This window comes from Branchiostoma floridae, chromosome 13 (genome assembly GCF_000003815.2).
Source record: "Branchiostoma floridae strain S238N-H82 chromosome 13, Bfl_VNyyK, whole genome shotgun sequence".
Taxonomy (NCBI): domain Eukaryota; kingdom Metazoa; phylum Chordata; class Leptocardii; order Amphioxiformes; family Branchiostomatidae; genus Branchiostoma; species Branchiostoma floridae.
The window spans coordinates 9,960,095-9,983,816 of NC_049991.1; the positions used below are offsets into that span (position 1 = coordinate 9,960,095).

At 40.2% G+C, this 23,722-nt stretch overlaps 1 protein-coding gene and 1 long non-coding RNA gene across 3 annotated transcripts; both read right to left on the minus strand.

The window, feature by feature from the left end:
- Positions 1 to 46: 46 nt before the first annotated feature.
- Positions 47 to 14,527, minus strand: LOC118429273 (equilibrative nucleoside transporter 4-like). Of its 2 annotated transcripts, none has more exons than XM_035839753.1 (9): positions 14,144 to 14,527; positions 13,304 to 13,432; positions 11,947 to 12,127; positions 6,701 to 6,775; positions 4,391 to 4,611; positions 3,486 to 3,621; positions 1,905 to 2,092; positions 1,353 to 1,593; positions 47 to 1,026 (listed from the first exon to the last, which is right to left on the minus strand). In XM_035839753.1, the coding sequence occupies exons 1-9, from the start codon at positions 14,315 to 14,317 to the stop codon at positions 878 to 880; spliced, it is 1,494 nt and encodes a 497-aa protein (XP_035695646.1). In that variant the 5' UTR covers positions 14,318 to 14,527; the 3' UTR covers positions 47 to 877. The 2 variants fall into 2 exon arrangements, with proteins under 2 accessions (XP_035695646.1, XP_035695645.1); XM_035839752.1 differs by having other exon boundaries at positions 4,382 to 4,611.
- Positions 14,528 to 20,209: 5,682 nt separating this feature from the next.
- LOC118429558 lies at positions 20,210 to 23,722 on the minus strand. Its single transcript, XR_004832742.1, has 3 exons — positions 23,615 to 23,722; positions 23,322 to 23,411; positions 20,210 to 23,157 (listed from the first exon to the last, which is right to left on the minus strand). It is a non-coding gene; the product is annotated as an uncharacterized LOC118429558 (long non-coding RNA).

Here is a 23,722-nt window from a genome sequence, read left to right on the forward strand (position 1 = left end):
AATAAATAAAATCTATGTGTTTCACAAGTCATGTATTATACAATTATACATCATGAACAGAGACAACTTCAAGTCTTTATTTCAACGATAGGATACCGCAACAATATCAAAACGTACTTTTCCAAATGTGATACTTTAACAAAGTTCATAATATCGCAATACGTAACGGAATATCTATGTATAATTATGATATACAATACAGAGATTACATAGAATTTTAATCCTGAACACTTTAACGAAATCTTTGATACTATTGTATACTATCTGAGGACAAAGAACATGTCTTCAAGAACATGTTCAGTTCCTTCCACTGACATTCACACAACGAGGTACGTTTGGTTATTAAATCCGTGTATAAACATATACCTGATAATATAAATGCGGCCAACAAAATGTGACTTTGAAAAAGCAACCAAAGACAATGACGACTGTGTAGAGGATTCCATGTACCAAGCCTTAGACTTAAGTTCCAATTGCACCGGTGTCCGTCAGGGATGTAGGTCCGAAGTCACAAATTTGTCCCGGTGCACTGCCGGATACTGTGGTTACCCCTCTGTGCACCTCATGGGTAGGTCAAGGCGTCCATTTTTACCGGGTCCCGGATTTATTTTAAGCCCGACTTAAATTCAACCTGATGCCCGGCCGGGCCCCAAAATACCCCGGGAGCCACAAGATGGCCCACGAGGCCACGCAGGGGTCACTATCGAAAGTGTAAAAAAAAACGTGAACTGCCCATCAAGGACCCTTTTCCAAATAAGTCTGACGAGGGATGATACTGTTGTCTTATAAACAGAGATACCGTTGTCTTAAAAACAGAGTTCTTCATAAACATGATATTACATACACCAATACAATGTACATGATAAACAACATCAAATCAGACTAGTATTGTGGAGTTGTAGAAGGTTGTGTTTGCAGCAGCACAGGGATCGTACGTCAGCTCATGTCCCAGTATGGCCTTCAGACCATAGGCCAACCCGGACCCGGCTGTCAGGCCCAAACTGTATGACAACATCATGATGTTACCTGTCAAGGAAAGGGGATGATATTTGTATTAGCTTTATAAATGTATACAAAGTAACGACTATGTTTATCTTCTTTAAAAAGTTAGGCATTTTAACGCTAAAAATGCAAACACTGAACATTTTCCCCAATACCTGATAGGATTTATACATTTGTTGTCATTTGAACCCACTCGATTGAGTTTGATAAACTCACTAAAACTTATAAGAGATGTCATGTATTGTAGAACCTCCAAGCAACATAGTCATTAACGGCAGCCATGTGCCTACGGATATTTTCCAAAGTATATACCACCCATGAAAAAACCAGTACGGCAATATTTCACCCACCTGTGATCTCCTTTTGTTCGTCTTCCACCTCTCGTGGAGCCAGAATCATGGGGACGCTTCCGAAGTAGCCATTGGTCAGTCCCAAGAGCAGTGAGATAAACATGGACCAACCAGGTCCCTGCAGGATTGGCGAATCCCGCGGGGCGGCGCACATCATCATCAGGGGAACCAGCAGGATCCGGATGGAACTGGCCAGGGCCAGCCAACCGCCCTCCCACTCCACAGGGGCTGCCGCAAGTATCTTTATAGTCGGGAGAAAAATTGAGTTTTTACACACCACTCAAGATTATGGATACATGAGTGATTTGCTGACTAATATGGTAAATGCTTTGTGAATTAGCCATTCAAGCCAAACAAAGCAGTTAGATTTGTATTACATGTACATTTCTTACATGTTGCATTCCCCACTACCAAGTTATATGTTTAGTTTAAAAGTGTCAAGTTTAAAATATCAAAATCATGTAGAAGAAAAGCTTTATTTCTGGTCATTTCAAATCATAATAATCGTAGAAAAAATTAGAAAAACGACAACTAATCTGAAACTGAAACCACCTTGCCGATGAAGTCGAACAGGTTGAAAATGGCCATGAGCACGATGGGCATCCAGTCTCCCAGGGTGCAGTTCGTCACCTCCGACTCGATCCCCGGAAACAGACAGAGGGTGATGAAGTACGCACTTCCGATGGCCAGCATGTACGTCCAGATCTGTTTGGACACCTGCCACCTGACAAGTAGGCCTCCTATCGGGTACATTATAATGTATGAAATGTTGCAGAAGAAATGATACTAGTGTTGATCAACAATATATGGAGGAAGCAAGATGAGATACAACTGTTTTTATAATATAGCTATCCTCACGGCATAATGGGGTTCTGTGTATGACTCCCTTTCCTTGGTGCTGATAGACATTCACAATAACACTGTCCCTTCCCTTGGTGCTGATAGAGATCCACACTAAGACTGTAGCTTTCCTTGGTGCTTCTAGACATTGACACTAACACTATCCCTTTCCTTGGTGCTGATAGACATTGACAATTACACTGTCCCATTCCTTGGTGCTGATAGACATTGACACTAATAACACTGTCCCATTCCTTGGTGCTGATAGACATTGACACTAATAACACTGTCCCATTCCTTGGTGCTAATAGACATTCACACTCAGTGTTCCTTTCCTTGGTGCTGATAGACATTGACACTAATACTGTCCCTTTCCTTGGTACTGATAGACATTCACACTAACACTTCCCCTTTACTTGGTGCTGACAGGCATTCACACTAACACTGTTCCATTCCTTGGTGTTGATAGACGTTCACACCAGCGCTGCCCCTTCCTTGGTGCTGATAGACATTCACACTAACACTGTCCCTTTCACTGGTGCTGGTAGACGTTCACACTAACGCTGTACCTTTCCTTGGTGCTGATAGACATTCATACTAACACTGTCCCTTTCCTTGGTGCTGATAGACGTTCACACTAACGCTGTACCTTTCCTTGGTGCTGACAGACATTCACGCCAACACTGCCCCTTTCCTTGGTGCTGATAGACGTTCATACTAACACTGCCCCTCCCTTGGTGCTTATAGACATTCAAACTAACACTGTCGCTTTCCTTGGTGCTGATAGACATTCACACCAACACTGTCCCTTTCCTTGGTGCTGATAGACATTCACACTAACATTGTCCCTTTCCTTGGTGCTGATAGACATTCACACTAACATTGTCCCTTTCCTTGGTGCTGATAGACATTCACACTAACACTTCCCTTTCCTTGGTGCTGATAAACACAACCACATACCACGTCACAATACCCTCCACTGAGCCTAAGTAAGGGAATCATCACTAATAGGAATATACTGTGAGATCCCTCCCGATCCTGCAACGTCTTCCTTACATTGATGAGAAACGCTGGTACAATCTAGATCTGTATTACAGGAACGTTCCGTACAAACTCTTACTCAGCCGAACTGTCAGACACACTTACTGTATTGTCAGACTCATTTGTCATGCGAGTTATAAGACTTTCAGAGTGTCTTAGGTTTCGGTAACCCATAGAGAGTGCATCTTCATTCACCTTGCAGCCCTTGCTACTGAACTAGAATAACACAGTAGTCATCAAAGGTTCGCCTACTTTTGATACTTCTGGTCTGCTTCAATCGGACCCGCAGGGATTTCTGTCGGGATCCCTCCGCTTCCTCCTGGGCATCGTCACTGACTGTGCCGGGAGATTCCGTCAGGGCTTCTTTCGGCTCTGAATCCAGGATTTCCTGAATAAATGGTGTAGTTGGAACAACTCTGTTACGCTGGCAATATACAATGTTTTAGTCAACGACTCTTGTTTACTCACGAGTCTTATTGGTATCAATGTATAAATGCCAGAGTTTCGGTTGTATGAAATGCTCTCACCGTTTCACCGATGAAGAAGCCTTTGACCAAGGCTTACGCTCCTGCCATTCGCTCACTACGCGCGCGCAAAGCTGTTACTTTGGGGAATACTCTATCCCGGTTATATCCGGGCCTGGCAGTTTAAGGGGTATCTTGATTAACGGAAATAGATTAAACCGTTCCTTTGTAGATGGGAACATCTGTAACGTAACGTTTTTACATGGTCGGGCCTGCCAGAGTTTTTACATGGTCGGGCCTGCCAGGGTAGGATCCAGTGAAAATTTTCAATGTCCAACCCGAAAATTCATCTTCCGATACCTGATAGAAGAAAAACGCAATATCCATATCAATGATACCGTTTCCTTTTCAGATGGGGATGAAAAATAAGTTCTGAAGTCAGTAATGATTGCAAATTGCGCTTTGATAACGCAATTTGTTTGTATCAAAGTAGCTTCCTGGGTGAGTGATAGGTATAATTGGTGTCGTGGTTACGGATAATATGAAGAAAGCTTGTACCTAGCATGGTGCTTCAGGCAGTCGTTTTTACATGGTCGGGCCTGCCAGTGTCCGGTGAAACTTTTCAATGCTCAATCTGTGAATATTCATTTTCCAATACCTGATGGTAGAAAACCGCTGTCTTACTAATCTTACTTCCCCAAAAGCGCCGTCTACTCCGTCTGGGCTTCTAGCGCTCACGCAGGCGGCCAGGTGATGGCGCACGAACTTTGACCTCTTGACCAGCTGGTGAGAGATGAAGCAGGCAGCCACGAAGAAGATGGACAGGCAGAAGAAGATGACAGTGTTGGTCCGCTTGTCCTGAACAAGGGCCTTGGTCACGATTCTGTTCAGGGACACGAGCAATCCAGCTGCACCTGTTGAGGAAACACCGAAGGTTTTATACTTCGTGTGTGAAATATTTAGAGCTTTTGTGAATTTCTTGTATTATTCATTGATATCAATCTCTTGCTTATAATGATTCTGTCTGTGTATTTTCGCCACTGACTACCATAAGACATTCATTCATTCATTCATTCGCCCCATAGCCTTTAAATCAACCGTAGGCTGATTAATCAGCCGTAGGCCGGGGCAGCACAACATGTTATGCTCTATCAATAGGCATTTGAGTCCCCTGGCGGCGCCTATCTCCTCTACTATAAGACAACAGACCTGCAAATAGCAGAAAATATTCTGGAACCTTTCTGGAAATTTTGACATCTTTTTGTCAATGCTCCAGACGTAAATTTCCAATCCTAAAAGTCTCCGATTACACCATTGTCTGACGTACATCCTGCCACTCTACAATATCAACATAACTACAAACAGATACACCGAAAACAATGACCCTGTTTTCAGGGAGGAAATAATCTTGTAGCAGTTGAAAGATATCGTGTCAAAAGCTCACATGCAAATGTTAGTTAACACGTTCTAACTTAAGGAGTACCGCAATATCCATATCAATGATACAATTTATTTTCGTTTCAGTTGGAGGTGAAAAATTACTTCTGAAGTCAGTAATGCAAATCGTACTTTGATAACGGGAAATTGTTGGGTATCAAAGTAGCTTCATGTGTGAGTGATAGGTATAATTGGTGTCGTGGTTACGGAAAATATGAACAAAGCTTGTACCTAGCATGGTGCTTCAGGCAGTCACGATATTGTGACGGGCAAGTAATGATGGTGATAGCTGTTGTTGAAGCAATTATAGTCTTATTTCCGCGGTTTGAAACAGATCAAAGTCCTCGGATTGGCAATTCCGATAACAATTTGCAACATCAAAGCGAGTGGATGTTCTTTGATGATTTATTAGAAATGCAGTTCCAGATCTTCCCCCGCGATTTACCAGCACTCTGGGGTGTATTTCGGCATATTTATTACAAACATTGTGAAGATGTAGATAGCCAAGCTTTTTTGACAATTGATATAAGATAAACCATGTTCAAAACATCATAAGAACGTGTGCTAAATAATGAAGGAAAATTGGGAATACAATATCTTTAACATATCTAAATACATATTAAATCTCTCATAGTAAGCATTAGAATCTTACACTGAATGAGACAGCAATTATCGACCATCTACAGTGTTTTTCAACATGTGTTATTTTCATATTTTCTCCAAGCGCATGTTTCTTTTGAACATCTTTTATGCATTTTTATCGGTATTTCTAATTTCTAATTATCTGTTCACCAGCAGTCTGCCTGGTGAAAAATAAGCAAACCTGACAAAATAAAACGACAAAAAAGACAGCCTAACCTCAAAGAGGAATTTTCATTAGACGATGAATGGTTCACACCTTTGATACAGTGTCAAACTGTGTATATACGTATACATATGTTACAACCAGTTGGTGTCAGCACTAAAGATCACACACATGTACTTGTACTTTGTAGATAGAGATGATACATCTTTCATCACATGAAGCCGTTTTGACACATATTAAATCCCCTGGCGCCAGATGTGGAGAAAGTGGGAATACACAAGTGTCAAAGGACTATTCGTATGTGTCCGAATGTTTCTTGTCGTGTATAGTGTCGAGATTTATATGCATAGCGACAGCTAATGTCTTTTGCTGGCTATCTGTGCCCCTGGAATGATTCTGTACTGCAGTAGATAGCTGCCTACGAAGAAGGCCCGACAACAAACGTTAACCGCAACGGCATGTATCTGACAGTTCGTGAAGCTGTTTATGGTTCAACATAGTGGAACCGCAGCCAAATGGAGAGGCCTGACCTCAACGGTCTGCCTTCCATTTGTCAAATGTACACTTAGTCTGAAATGGCAATATTTATACACTGCTTTTCCTTCACAGTATGCGGAAATAAAACATACTCGAATGATGTCCAGACTTTTACTTTTTGCATTTATATAACACACATTCACTGGCGGTGATAACATATATTCTTCATGTACACATACCATTAAGAATGAGAAATAAAGGATGTTTATCATGATCATACTTACTCTCTCCAGTCATGGCGGCCTGTGTGTACCGTGGGGGCAGCATGCTTGTGTAGCCGTAGAAGCTGGACTGTTGTACTGTGATCATATGTAAGAACAGGAATGCCCCATTTAAAAATACATAGTTGATATCCTATACTATAGTAAGTTTTGAATTTTGCCACTTTCTATGCCCAACATTGGAACCAAATGCAGATGCATTTTTATAACAGGTGCTTTCCATTGTCTCTATGTTACATAATATAGAATTGAGAGGGGAAATAACATTATATTCAGTCGATGGAATAATTGTTAAAAACTGTGACTTAGATCTATTTTACTAATCTCCAAGCAGATTCCTTCGGTGGCTTAAAACAGTAACATAAGCTGGGGAAGGACTTCAGCCGGCAGAGGGAAAAATTTGCCACGGCTGAAGTCCTTCCCCAGCCTATGTTACTGTTTTAAGCCACCGGAGAAATCTGCTTGGAGATTATTATTCTACTTCACTACAGATGACATCATTAAACAAACAAACAAACCATAGCTGATATCATTAAAAGTATTCTCTTCCTCGCACAGAAAAGTGGGAACCTACGAATTTGTCTTCCATTGTCTCAGAAAAAGATGTCGTACCAAATAAACTAGACTACTTGTTTGGAGTTAGGTTGTACGTCCAATTTCATGTCACTTGCAATTAGCTCTCGCGCGCGATCGGGCAGGAATGAAAGATGTGTTGATGTACAAGCGAGAGTGCTTTCTTTGCATCTTTGTATGGCATCGGTAAATATCAGACTGACGTCCACATCTGGTACTTCTCACGGAGATAGAGGAGTGGGACAAGGACATACAGAGACGATCATTAGAGAGAGCATATAATCAGTGTCGTGCAACACAGTTACGTCAAGGCGACACCATTTCAGTTCCTTGTTTCTCGTATTAGAATTTTCTACATATAATTTGGAAAAAGATCGGCTCGTTCCATGTATACTTATATTAGTGAAAGACAAATACGTTAAGGCCACATTTATTCAGTGTCATGGTTATAGGATTAGAAATTTCTGACTTGTACCATACAGAATGTGAATTAAACACAGGTATAGTCATATTCTGGTACTCTTGAAGTCCGTATTCAAGAGTATGTCCGGATTTTTTTTTATATCAATGCATTAAAGGTTCGAAATTCATTGCTTGGACCGTTAAGCAGGTTGGTATGTTGACTAATGTAACACTGAACTCCTTTGCAACTTCATAGCATTTAGTCATTTATATCCTTGTTTCTCTCGTGCGTTATTCATTTCGCCTTCCCGCTTCTTTAAATTTCATATCAATCTGTAGCAAACCAATAAGTCGAATTTGTGTGGTCGAATGGTCACATGTCAGATTTGTGGATGGGGGTCATTTATACTGTTCTTTTAATCTTTTGTTCCAGTAATTTCGTCGCAATAACATGATTACATATTAGCGGCCTACATGGAATTGACGAAACGATCCATAATGATAAAACAATCCAGTGATCGTTACAGAGGGGAGGGTTGCAAAAGTTCAGTATGTCCAATGATATTTTTACTGACATAATTAGATCATGCTAGATTGCATGTACGTATGTACTTGCCAACTTCCACCCATTTGCCGCCTATTTATTGCCTGGATAAAATCAAGCAGAAATATGTATAATCGTCTGTATCCGTATATGTATATCTGGTCTAACCGCCCTTCTGTGTAACACACCAACTTTGCAGATACGCGGTGCATATGTTACATTGATCGTTCTGTCACACGTTGAGGCTCTGCTTAAAGCTATCTAAAGAGGAACGCTCCTACAGTACTTGGTGGCAACGAGTTCCACCCGTTCTTGAACAACTTGATTCTGGTACCAATAGAATTTAACAATAACATGGTACGTCAATGCTGTGATATTCCATGGTCCGAACAGAATCCAACTACAAAATATCTCTGCCTACACGAGTACACACAGTGAAATGATTTCCAAGAATACTGTTTCATGTACGAACCACATTTAGAACAAACAAACAAACAAACAAACAAACAAGGTTAAATCGCAAAACAGTCAAAAGTCTACTCGAACAAATGCATTTTCAAACTGTAGTATTATCTTCCAGAAATAGTTTCATCAGTTTGGTACTTACTGGTTGTGTAATAAGAATTCTCCTTCATCCTGTAGTATTATCTTATACCCCCATTCCACTGGGACGGCGCTCTCGCGGCGCTCTCACGGCGATGGCAAATTTGACCATCGCGGTGAGAGCGCGGTGGGATCGCCAAGGTCGCCATGTGAGCGCGATGAGAGCGCGGTGAGAGCGCCGTGAGAGCGCGGCGGGAGTGCCATCGCGGCGAGAGCGCCGTCACCACGGCGATGGTATGGAGCCCTGCCATACCATCGCCGTGAGAGCGCCGAGGATGGCGATGCAACAATGATCGCCGTGAGAGCGCCGTGAGAGCGCCAAGAGAGCGCGGTGAGCGCCAATAGGGCTAAACAATGGTATATGATAGGCCCCATTCCACTACGACGGCGATGTTACCGCGCTCTCGCTGCGCTCTCAACTATAGTTCATGCAGTCTTTATTCTTGAAGAAGTATATTTTGATGAATTTTGTTGTCAAATCATACTTTTGTGTCATGAATCACTTCCTAATTAGAATCATGGGTTAAACAAATTGGACAACTACACATACGGTGCTTTATTCAGCGTTTCGAGTCACAGGATTACTCCAGATTAGATATAACACAAATTGACGAGAAAGAACTCGGAGAAATGTTCAAAATGTACAATGAATTAAATTGAGATAGAATAATCAAGAACACAAAGGTTTATTATGTCTTATTTTTAAATGTTAACAGAATAACATTTTAGTTTTCATGTTCTTAACCTGTAGATTGAGATTATAGAAGACTTATTTTCAATAGATCAAATCGTTTCACTATTCTATAATTTACGATAATAACCTGGCATGATAATGATATTCATTTTGAACAAGTTACATGGCAAATTTAATTTTCAAAAACAGCAAGTCAAGCGTATAGATGATCTTAGACTCACGCTGAACGTCTCTACAGTGAGCAAAATTGGATTTGTTTACAGCCTTGATTTTGTAATTTAAAATTACGTAAGACGTAAAAGTATGACTTGAAATACAATAAAATACACAAAAGGTAAGAAATCTCGTTCTTTATCTCTGAAATTCGTTGAGTAATCTTTAAAGTTCTTGGCAGCCCATAAAAATTGCTGTCCTTTGAGTTTTCCATCGCGCTGAGAGCGCGCTGGCGTCGCAGGAGAGATTCCACTAGAGCAGCTTTTTCTGCCATCGCGGCGCTCTCACGGCGATGGGGCAAGTTTGCCATCGCCGTGAGAACGCGGTGAGAGCGCCGTCAAGTGGAATGGGGGCCTTAGGCGTATTCGAATGAAACATTTTGTTGACGCGCAATCCTAAAAATAGCAAGTTGTGATCTCATCGGCTTGCCTAGCCACGCTCCAATGTCTGTAATTACTCGAGGGAAAAGCAACGATCAAAGTATTTCAAGTAATATAAGCCTTTGGAGTGTTGTTTGAATGAAAGGACGACTAATGGAAAATGCGACGAATAAAATGTCAGTGGAGCTATTTCAAATGATACAAATCTGTCGATATTGCTTTTAGTCACAATCATCCTTTTTGCCTTCCAATAACAAGGATGTACAACGTAATTATCCAATGAAATGAGACACTAAATCACATCTTAGCAACAAATTGATGCAGGAATTATGCCTGTCTCTGTTAATGCAATCAGAATTTAGCCAATCAGTATGCTTGTATCATATCATCAACCGTTGTGAAATGATATTCTTTTTTAAAACTTTAACATAGCGAGGAGGTTCACAAATATATGAGGCTATATTCATTACATGCTATCATGGCAGGAAGATGAATTCTTTGATTTTTAAGATGCGATTGAAAATCCTCTCGGGGGTTTGTGGCTATTAGATTTGGATGTCCAATTACGGCAGCTCCATTATACCGGAGGGAAAATTGATTGTCTCTTCTGTCTGTATCTGCCCGGAATATCAAACGATAGACGGAGGGAATCGTTTCTCATTCTTTACATGTCGGTATAGGTTCTGTATGTCTTCTTGTTTTTGCAATACTGTTCTTGGCACAATTTAAATACTGCTTAATGAAAAGAGAACAATGCAAACACACTTGATACGGTGATAATATTTTAACCAAAAATTATGTTCTTACGGCGTGTCTTTCATATCCTATATACGTATACATGAATGGAAAGAGCATCAGAATGCATGTGATGATTTAAATAATCATCTAATCTAAAAAAAAAGTCAAATGTCTCCATTTTGTTCATCGACATCGTTGCATCATTTTCAGATTGGGCAAATGACAAATGTCTTCTTCAAACCCCTTGGCCGTGCTGCTCTACACAAACCGTGAGCAGATATCGTGGTTACGTAACGCTGAAATCAGAATGTTACCAGTGTTATGGTGTCCCTTGAGATTGTCGATCGGTTGTGCACAAAAATGCAGCCAATCAGTATGCTTGTATCACCAGCAGTTGTTACTAGCTGTCAAATTATGCATTTTGGGAAACTCTTCTAGGCACAACGAGAAAGTTCACAAATGTGCCGTGGAAGATAGCTCCGTCCTGTTTCATAACATGCTATCATGGCAGGAAGACGAATTCTTTCATTTTAAGATGCGATTGAAAATCCTCTCGGGTGCGCGCTTATTAGATTTGAATGTCCAATGATATGGCGTGGCTGGACTTCTAAATGCTACCACAATACTACGATAGCCTGAGCACCATCAGCCATAACCACTGCTTGCTCTCCCATATTCATTTCCGTGATAAGCAACCAAAAACGGAGAGCAAGAGGTATCTACTGATGATAGGTTGCTACTAAGACATCGTAACTACGAAACTACTCTCTAACAGTTACAATTGGCTCCAAAATAAGTACGAGGCCGGAGATGCATGATTTTACTCGTCATCATTTTCAGACAGTGAAATAAGACGACTAGAAAGGCCGACATTTGCTCCTGAGCAAATGCAGCACATGTCAATCCATCTCCACCCCCAAAAAATGTACTGTTTTTTATCAGCCATAATGACCTTTTGCAGAAAGTGACCTATCCCAAAATACCATCCCACTCAAAAATAAAGTTTAAAAATGCCACCCCCCCTCCACCCGCCATACAAAAATGGACTCTTCTAAAACACTCCTATCTATGCAAAATAAGGATAATAACGGAAATATCTCACCGGTACATCCAAAGGCCACGACCGACACCGCCAGTAGGTTCATGACGTATGACGTGTCCTTGTCGAACACCTCCAGCCAGACGTCCAAGATGGCGATGAAGACGAGACTGAAGAAGGCGAGTCCGTACCCCAGCGTGATGCGAGTGTGTGTACCGAAAGTCTCTATCAGACTGTTGTTTACCTGGACACACAAAAAAATCTCAATTGCTCATCTCAATTCCAAAACGAGCTATCTGGTGTGTTACGCCGAACGGCGGTTATACCGGCTATATAGATACAGATACAGATGCAACTTTTTTTCAACTAATATGTTTTTTGTCCTAAAATCATTTCAGGAATAAATAAATGTGATAGATAATCAAGCCCGAATAAAATTAAACTTTCTACAACTCCACCCAATACTAAGTAACCTGTCATATGTACGAATGCATGTATGTAATTTATTAAGTGTTAATCTTTAAATCTGTTAGCCATACAGGTAACGTTTCCTGTTCCTGAATGTCTACAATGTTGGTATATAAAAGAATTGAATAATATGCCAGAGTAGTTAGCTTGTCACCAGTACAGTTACAACCTATGCACAGTGGAGCCTAGATAAAATTCTTGCCCTGATTCTCATGTGGTGCTACAAGATTTTTGTTTGAACTTCTGCTTTGACCATCTGTTTATAAAGGTAAAACATATAATCGCTACCCACACCCACTATACATTTATTAGTCTAGTAGTATGCCATAATACGGTAGGTGGTTCACATATCTGTAATTCAACGAGATATATAGTGTTGAATACATACGTTACGACTAGACTTTTTTCAATTAGCAATGAATGTATATCACAATTGGACTGTTTTTAATCCGAACATGTAATTTGTGCGGATCAATGTTACGCTATATCCACGTCAAGGGCAGACAGAAAGGCAGGTCGGATCATGAAGTGATATGTGACTGGCATAGACAACTTGACGAACGGTCCATAGCATCCGAATGTATAGTGGAATTTGTTTTCAGATGCCGCACATCAATAAAGTACTCCTGTATTGGATGCCTTCACAATTGCCATTGAGTATGACAGCATTGCAAAACTATGCCTGACGGTCGATTACAACTGTGGTATACAACGTATCTGTATATAAAAATGCATGTACCTAACAGAGAAGGAGAATGAAATACATAATAATAACTTTATTGCACAACAATTGTACAAGGTAAAACGCATGGCATCCACTGGTGCATAATTACAGTTACATAAACCTAATCTACCTAAATCAAGAGTGTGTATTATGGGATGAAAATCAAAAGAATCTTAAGAGATTTTTACAACGGAATGTTGAGAAGAAGAAGAAAGACCGAGTGCTTACCAGAACCGCTCCAAACGCCACTAGTATGTAGGTAAGGCTCATGTCGAAGACGATACTAGTCCCGGGGTATCTGGCGTGGAGATAGTCCACATCAGTGATGAAAGAGTTATAGGGCAGTAGAAATCCAACCTGAAACAAACAACACCACAGGTATGTTCACGGATAAAATATAGATAAACTGAAAGTTCTTATGCAATACCAAGGTCAGTCGACAGGAAGTCCAGAATCGACTTTAAGCTTTGCTATTACAACACCTACTAGATACAAAATATCATCATAATTCATCCGACAATTCATAATCTACTGATGTGGAACAACATAGACACGGACAAACAGAGTACAAAATTGTCATGAAGGTAATAATGAAATATAAAAACAGATAAAGTTACATCTTATAAATTTTACCTCCATTAAAATTCTTAATTGGGAATACAATGTATATCAGAACCATATATGGACGTGTTGATGACATTTCCGGCTAACCAACTTGAAAAAAAATCAAAAGAACTTACAACGTCTATTAACCTTAATTCTTAAGCCAACTGTATCGATCCAAAATGGAATGTAACGTTACAGGCCCACTTAGAATGACGAATGTAATATGCTTCTTTGAATTCGTGTATTCAAAGTTCCATCTATACACCTATATAGATGGTAACAATGGTTCTATATCTATAGACATACAGGTTTAAGCGCCCAAAGAAATTGATGGTTGCGTGCCGCAAGCTAAACACAATCTACTAAGTGTTTTGCTAGTCCTTATCAACAGGTTCTTTGTATATAAATCAGCCGTATCCATGTCGTAAAACTGACACAATCACAATCCCGGGTCACACATACCCCAGCCAGCAGGAGCGCCAGGTAAACCAGGTGGTACTTGTCCCGGGGAACTCGGAAATGCAGCTCGGGGATGTCGAAGGTAGAGCCGAGAGATGAGGCCTCAACCTCCGGCATATGCCCGTACGAAACCGTCGCGGCTCCGTACGTGGATTCGGATTCATTCTCATCCTCCATGGCGATTTGAAGACGGGTAGACTCTCTGTAGACTCTACCTCATGTGAATTTGGACTGCCGCAGCACACGGCTGATCAAACTGGGAGCACTTTACCTGACAATTCATGATTGTGTACCCACGAACAGTGAGCGGTTGTGAACATAGAGAGATGCAGTTCTAACAGTGCCCTTCCGCCCAGCTCTCTCCGTATGCCACTCACTGGGGACGGTCCATTTCTGGAATATCCAACAAAAAAAGGGGTCAATTCAACTTGAAAGCGTCTGAACGCCCGTTCCTTTCCTTTAATACTATGTAACCCGCGGCATAGACTTCATATTCTCTAAACCTGTACTATTCCAATTTCAAAATGACCCTTTCTCTTCCATTGATAAAATTCAATAGACAACCCCTAAAGCTATGACAATGGAATAACCCTTAATGGCACTCATGATAGACATTTCGACCTTTCAACTCAGTGCGTTGGGCAGTATAATACTAGAACAGTCGGCCAATGATTAGTAGTAGTAATTACCGGATATGGATGTTTACCCTGTACACAATGTTATCAATGTTATCAGCAATTTGTACAAGCCCTATTTACAGTTGCAAGTCACTGACACTCATCAATGTTTTATACGTCTTCAGGAACAATTCTACTATTTCGTGACGCTACGTTGATCATTCATGTTTCTACATGTACCCCATGTATAGTATAGTGTATGTGCAAGGCGCATGGAAGAACGCTTAAAATCACGGACACGCCATACTTACGAAATAATGATGGTGAATAGCCCAAATTGCACGGTTCGCCGGCGGTTGCGTAACACATGTACAAGGACCTGTGCATCCTCCAAGCAGATGTTGGATGAAAAATCATGCGTTCTTTGGACTGCTGGGTGACAGGTAGTATCTCGCGCAGACTCCAGTGAGTGGGGCCAGCTTTTATTTCATGGGAGGCCGGCTAGGGCGCGTTGCTGGTTCGCCATTTTCCTCGCCCCCATCCAATAAAATACTAGCCAGCCCCGCTAGACTTTGCAAAGGAGGCTAGACGACAGGTGTGTGACTGAAAGAAAGTGAAATTGATTTACTTCCAGTTTAGTTCACTGAAGAGCTACTACAGACGATACAATATATATAAACAGTATCTACAGTTTCATTGTAATTAAAATCCTCCAAGCTCTTTGAGACAATGAACAATGAACCATGACATCAGTCCTATGATATCATTTCCATGTCAAAACTACGTGTTGAAAATGTACCTCAGATAAACGCAAATCCGTCTACAACGCCAAGATAAGTCTGGATGTATGGATGGTCCCTAATCCGAGGTGATTACAACAGGCGTCATGATTTCGTTGACACAACGAATAATTGCATTGATGTACAACAAGCGGTCAGCGATGCGTGGGAAAACACCACAGTCAAAACGTAACAAAATGGAGACAAAAGATGACCTACTAAGATTCCGGTTCATTACCCACATTTCTCTTCTACAACACACATACATGCCAAAATGAATAACCTCTCTATACCGCAGTTGAAACAAGAGTAATATCAAATAAAGAGGGCTTCCATGATAACTAAAAGGGAATAAAGTCATCAATAATGTTGACATGTTTTCATTCATGTTGTAAACATCAATGTGCGATGGCCCTACCTGCGCTAAAGCAACAGGGACCACCAATAGTGCAGGCATAGACTGTTCAGCACCAGGGGCAGGAGCCATTAGTTGGCCGTTTGGTAGTACATTTGTATTTGCAAACTACATGGACCGTCCTTGAATGTTGACATGTATTCATTCTGTATTCATCTTGTAAGTACCAATGTGAGATCCCTTACGTATATTTATTATATTAATAATATTACATGCGTTGGAACACCAGACAAAATGACCATATATATATATATATATATATATGGTAAATAACTTCAAATTCCTAGCCTGATAAGGTTTTTTGTACAATCCGAACACATGGTCCGTAGGGTAAGACTTCACATACTCCTTAAGAATTGTTTCTTCTCATGTTCAATTATTGCAACTGGCATGGCTTATTAGATTTCTTTCAAAAATTCGACAGTCAGCCAGTTGTTCTCTATCACTTGGTACTCCGGAAATGAGAAGCTGGCGTGCTATTCACAGAAAAATCTGACTTAAGAAATTAGAAGCTTTCTTTTCCTTTTCTTGAGAGGTAATTACCGCCGGATGATAAGAAAGGAAGTGGTTACACGAGACATGATTCGGTACGGTGAAAAGTTGAGCTAGCTAATTGTCAGCCACTCCATTCAAGCAGTGAATTTCCGGTCTCCACATATAGTATCTATCGGGCTAAGTATGTTTTTTTTTCAACCTTTATTTAACCTTGATACATCATTCGGCCTGAGCCGTTTTTCAAGATTTCAAGGGTGGAGGAGGTCAGAGGTCCGAGGTCTAAATACCTTCTAAATACAATGCACTACACAAAAGATACAATTCATCATCATACAATTCACCATTCCATAGATCCTTTCGTCTTCAACATAATATCAGTCCATCTCATAGTCCATAGTTACATAATTTCTAGTCGAGTTAAGTTCTTAAACGACGATAAAGAGGGCGCCAGCCTCACGTTCTCTCTCAGACTATTCCACAGAACTGTGCCTGAGTTCGTTATACATCTTCGAAACGCTTCCCTGTGGACCATGGGTAAGTATAGTAGGTTGGATTCGCTTTGTCGCGTTGATGCTGACGATAGGGATGATAATTGTACAAGAGAGTTTGGCCAACGTGTGGTACGATAGGGTTTCATTCGCCAGCCCAGGTAAAAGAAACGTTACCCTTACCTTGGCTCTTCTCCTGGCCATATATTAGTGCCGAGGCCTATTATCCAAAGCCAAATCGGGAAGGCCCTAGTGTGATGAAATCTCTTATCCTCATTTTCACAGTCCAACGTGTGATAAGCATATTCCCTCCAATTGTACCACACGTGCGCTCCCTTATCTTTCCATCTATGGTTATAAACACGATTAAAATAGGATGTGACTACGCTAGATTAATTCCCAAAAGTTGTAAACGCTCAGCAGGAAAAATTGAAAGATCCCAGACACGATTTGTTCGACTTTCGTAACTTCTAGGTGACATGAGACACACTCATTTGAAAGACATGAATGCGCATATCATTGACCCTAATTCAACATATGCTTCCACCTCGAGGGGATATAGCCGTGGTCTGATCTAAAGTGGCCCTGCAAGCGACACAGAACGCGCAGATGTTTCAGAACTAAAAGCTTCCCAGTGGGTAAAAACGCCTGCTATTTGCGTCAGTTCGATACCGTACATTATCTCCCGTGTGCACGCACGTGACCTTTACACAGTGTAAGCTCTGGGGGACACTCCGTTATGTTACCAGATGTCAGGAAGATCAAATACACAATGTAAGCTCTAGGGGATATTCCGTTATATTACAAGATGTCAGGAAGATCAGATACACACGGTAAGCTATAGGGGATACTCCGTTACATTACCAGGCGTCATGAATATCAAACGAAGTTAAAGTTCTGGGCGTTGCTGCGCAGGATACTCTGTATACATGCATATACATTTGTATGAGATATGCAGGTGTATTTCTCCATCTAAAATCATACATTCTTAGCCTGGGTAGTTGTTAGCTCCTATACTCGTACGCGTCTGAAGAAGTTAGAGATGTCAAAGTTCCCAGACGGAATAGTAGAGAAGGGACTGTATATATATATACATATAGTGTATACAATGTGTCAGATAGAGGAACGACTGTATATAATGTATAATAAACGTCAGAGCGAGCCACTATCCGGGTGGTACCCAGGCAAATATAAATTTATACATAACGTTATACATTCTATCAACATGGTAGAATGTGTAGTATACAGCCATGTAAACGTTATATTCTATATGGATAGGTAGGCGTAATTTGGAGGCGCCAGTCGAGTGTTTGAAGCATAAATGGCCGCCATTCGGCACCTTTAACATGCCGCAAATATTTCATAATCCTAATCCTTATCCTCGTGACCTAATTTTTGATTAAGTACTTAAGTCCGAATGAATCCGTTTTGTTTTGGTAGTACAAACTCAATATTGTCAATCGTTCCACCAGTGTTTTCGATTGACGTCTTACATTAAAAGTTTGAAACAGATTTATCTTTTTCACATCTCTCTTGCATTTCCCACAGCAATTGTAACGTCTAAATGTTTGGAATGAAACGACCCCCTATCGTACATTCCCTCTTCTATGCGAAGAAACGCGCTGTCCGCCCCCGCATGAGAACCGCTTCCTTTAATCTACCCGACCTCCACCTGTTTGAAGTGCCCTTACACCCATTCTCAGTCACGACACGAACCACGGTTCGCGAGGGGAAGAGAATCGCTGCCCACCAGGAGACTGTAACATTGATCAACCTCACTCAACATAACCATGCACGCAATGAGAAATCGGAATAGAAGGAATACTAGTACTGGTAGATAAGGAATAAGCGCCTACATGGAAAAAATCCAATAATCTTAGCTACGGAATATGATGCATCATAACATACAAAATCTAAACATAGAGGTGAACATATATAACTATGTCATAAGTAGGAAATTTCCACCATTCAGTACTATGGAATTTTGGTACATGTACATAGATTATAAAGAAAATGAACATTGCTAGCGATGAAATTGACTTGTTTCTACAACATTTGGAATCTAACGTTACAGAAGGTCATGGTAGATTGAAAAAATTAATATCAAAATGAAATTTCAATCAAGCTTTCAACATAAATAGAATCTTCGCCAGGGGCATGATGGCAAAAATGAGATCAATTAGTTTTGGGCACGTAGTACAGTGAAGGTGACAGGGTGGGGATGTCAAGGACGTACGTTTTGTATGTAATTTGTGGAGTATTTCAATTTTAGACAAGGGTACATCATTTTCGAGAAATATCGATATTATAACAGTGACGGACATTATTCTACATGTAAGCAGCTGTAAATAAAAAGTTAGTTACAATAGCGGTTCGTTTCTGGGATTTAGAAATCGCTAATGACATATAAGATGTAGAAGTATATGGCTATACGAGTATAATGATGTAACAAAATCGCTGACAACAGCAATTTAAAAGCACGGACCATGTGTACGTTATGTAGACTTGTACACCATAATGCAACAAATCCACATACTATTTTCGGACGTGCGAATGGCTTATATCATTACTAACATATAATAGATCTTACATGGAAGAGAAATTTCATTTGTATTTTTTAAATGTACGTAGCAATCACAACTAAAACGCCATATCATTTGATATATGATACGAATGTCTCATATGTATTCGTTCGCATCGTTATCATAACATACAAACATATCTACACATACAGGTGAACAACTTTAACTAACTTACAAATGCCACAAGCAGGAAATTTATACCATTTGGTACTATGGTATTTTGGCACATTTACATAAATCATAAAAATAAAAATCATTTGCATAATTAGTACCTGCCAGTGTTTCACCTTCCATGAATTATATACACTATGTTTATGAAACTTCTATTATGAAAAAAAAAATAGAATTACAAATTTTCATCATTGATTATGCGAATTAGATCCTAATTTGCATAATTTTCAAGTAAATGAGTACATTTGTTTGGACTACCTGCATGCCGAATAGTCTTTGTTTCTTTGTTTAGTTATCTTACCTTCAAATACCTTTACCCAAACGCCCCTGTAGTTCTATAGAAACCGATAGGGGTCCTAAATTGATCTTCACAAATTGATTTGAAGAACTAAGGTCTAGCATGTGTAAGAACTAAGATTTACTAAGGTATTCAAAGTAAGAAACTTTAAATAAGGATGCAAATATCTTAATTTTGTAACTTGAGAGGACATCACTGAATGAACAGAAAAAAATACAATCACACATTGAAATTTCAACTTTATTACAATACCTTTTCCGCATAGATGAAACAAGCTATTCAATACCATTTATTCTGTGAACAAGGTGCACAATGTGTTTTTCGGGTCACAAAGATATCCCAGCAAATTTCTGACATCTCCATAAACCCAGAGACTATTTCAGAGGAAAAAGGATTTTGCTGTCAAAGCCCGTATTCCATGCATTTTGCTTTTATTCCGGGACAAGGTGGCCAGTCTTGTGCTGGAATAGCCGCAAAATACACGAAATGAAAGAGCTTAAAGTGTGAACAAAAGACTTAAGCCAATTAACTTTTATACAAAAACGTTAACAAAAGCTACTGGTTACAAGCATTATCTAGATACTAGATTAGCTTCAACATCACGGAATAGAAAGGCTTAAAGCTGAGCAAACAAACCGTGACATTTGACCATGTAGAAGCATATCTGAGTGGTACATGCATAGTTTCATTTTACTATATGTACAATTGCAAGCGTGTTTAGATGTTGTTCGAATACATTAGTAACAATTATTTAACAGCATATCTGGCTAGTAAGAGATTTGACATTGTATCTGAAATAGTATACTGATTGAGGAAAAAAAATCAACATTTTAGGCTTGCGCTTCTTTCCTGAATAGACATGTAACTAATTTTTTTATGAAGTTTGATAAAGTCAGCCCACAGTCTCTCTTTATTAGTTTTGACTTGAAATTACAAAATATACAAAAAAGAATTTTGCTCTCAAAGCCAGTATTCATGTATTTTGCATTCATTCTAGGACAAGGTGGCCAGTCTTGTACCAGAATACAGGCGAAATACATGAAATGAAAAGGCTAAGTGAGAACAAAAGACTTTCAGTCAGACGATCTAGTAATAAAGAACACAAAACAAGAAATATTTTATTTGCAGACACCTTCTGCTGGATAATACAATTGATGCATTTGAGACAAGCGGATACAAGTGTCACCAGTGCGACTATTATGTTACACAGAAATCTAACAACTAGCTGAACAAAGTTTTGAAAAACCCTACATGTGTGGAGAGTGCAGTCTCACTTATCACAACATATGAGACCCCATACAGGAGAAACATTAACATTTACACGACTATTCTGCTGCATAGAAATCCACTTTTCACAACGAAACACTGCACTGGTGAAAACTCCTTCATGTGCGGGAGTGGATACAGAACTCAATTCCAACATACAGACATGGAGAAGCCATACAATTGTGACTGGTGTGACTTCTACTATATATGTACAAAAATATGCTAGGACATCCATCTAGCAAAATACAACAGTGAAAAGCAATTCAGTTATGCATTACATGTACAACCAGGTTAACGCATTACGTTTCCCAACAGACGAAAACTGACTTTACCAAGGAAGTTGAGGAACGACTGTGAAAACACTCAGTAAAGCTTACCTATGCGTGCATAAACACCATATACATGTATGATGGTTGTAAAGCTGGGTTTAGGCTTTACATTTTGTATTGTGCAAAGTCTGGAAAAGACTGACGTGTACATAAAGTTCTTGTTTATGCCCTTCTCTCTGTCAAAGTAAGCATAGAATAATTCAAATACAAAGGTTTTACTTTTTCATTTCCAGAAATGCTACTGATGGTGGCATGATAGGGAGTTAATGATTTGTATTTGGAGCTTAAAACTGAATGTACAATTCCCTCTGTCTACCTGTGACACTGTCAACGGGGAGAATCGCAATTTCTTGGTTAGTGACAAGGCGTTGAGTACGTTTTGTTGACATCCTGAATAATGTAACTGGTGGTTGATTAGAGCATTTTGACAGCAGTGACTACTTCTGCTCACAGCGCTTCAGCCAGTTTCTGCGGTATACAGGCCCAATATATGGCTGATTCGATTTCTGTGACTGTGCCGATGACCAAGATTGCATCCGGAGTTACTGCAAAGTTCCGTCCTTTAGAGAACAGAGACTTCCCTAGTTCTGTTAGTTCATAACAGCTTCGGCTCTTCAATCGCTTGTCTTCCTTTCTGTCCCTGTGCCGTCGTCTTGGTCCGGGACCCAAGAGTACGACACAGGGCAGCTTATGTAATGGTCTAGGTTCCCGGCCGATAGACCGCCACACAAGGCAGAAAAGACGACAGGCGGTAGAAGAACCCAGGCAGCCATAAACTTACAGAACTAGAGAAGTCCCTGTTTTCCAGAGGACGGAACCTCGCAGTAACTCCGAACACAACCCCGGCCATCAGCACAATCACAGAAACCGAAACAGCTACACATCGAGCCTGCACACCACAGAAACCGACTAAAGTCCTGTGTGCAAAAGAAGCCGCCACTCACAAAACGCCCCAACCCCCCACCAACAACATCACTCATGATATCAACAAAACACACTCAAAGCACCTATTCACCGGCCAAGAGATTGTAAGTATTCCTGCCGACAATGCCGCTAGCAAACAAAAGAAATTGCACATTCAGTTCAAGATATAGAAAAGAAAAAAATCACAAATCATTAACTTTCCATCATGCTAATAACAAATTAATCCTATCCTAATGTTGCAAATGTTTTACACTCTGAATCTTCTACCACACTCAATCTACTACCACATTCTGAACCAGTCTATACAGACGATACACAAATTTAATTAAGTTACAATACAAGTGAACTGACGTTCGAGATGTTTGACACATACCCTGTAGTTCAAGAAAAAGTTTTCGATCGCCTTCTCATGAAAAACATGCATGCAAAACTTATCATTCGTGCCTTGGTAAACACTAGATCCTCTGACACGACCATCCGTCTTTCTGGCCACGGAGATGACGAACTTGGCGTTGGGCAACCTCTCTTAAGGATTCGTCCGACCAGGAACGTTCTTGATGGCATTAGTTGAGCCTGAAAAGTCCTGGTCTTCATGTTGGTTTCTCGAATGTATTGAGGTTCCTCAACAAGCCCAGGCTTTACGCACGGCTCAGCTGCAACAAACACAAAAGGCTCAACGGCTGAACAAAGGTACGTGGAAATGCGACATTCAGTGTGCAAGTACTGAGAACTGTAGACCTGGGTATACATATGGATGAAAGCTAATAGTGCTAACAAACGGAGCCTGTCATTACAATACAATTCAAACAATGCTCACCTTGTCAATGTTTTGCGACCATCAAGTCATTGTAGAGTTTGTGAAAATACTGTTGTACGGGTTTCGGAATGTCTTTTCTTCGAGCGTTCTCTGTGGCACACAGAAAGATACCATGTATTAGAACATTTCATTCTAATGTCAAGAAATTTTGAAATAATCATTTCGTTTACTTGTTTACCGAAAATTTTCCGTGGTTCACACTAGATAAAAACAATATACTAGTAACGCTACGAAACAGACGATGCTTGAATCACAAGGTGACTATTATATCACTGTACAGTATGGAACGATACCTTGTCAAAGACTGCACGTCTATCAGGTCACTGTAAAGATGATTACCATTCTTCAATTAGTATCCTTCAAGCTGATCAGCTTCCAAGGAAACCCACTACGAGAGGAGG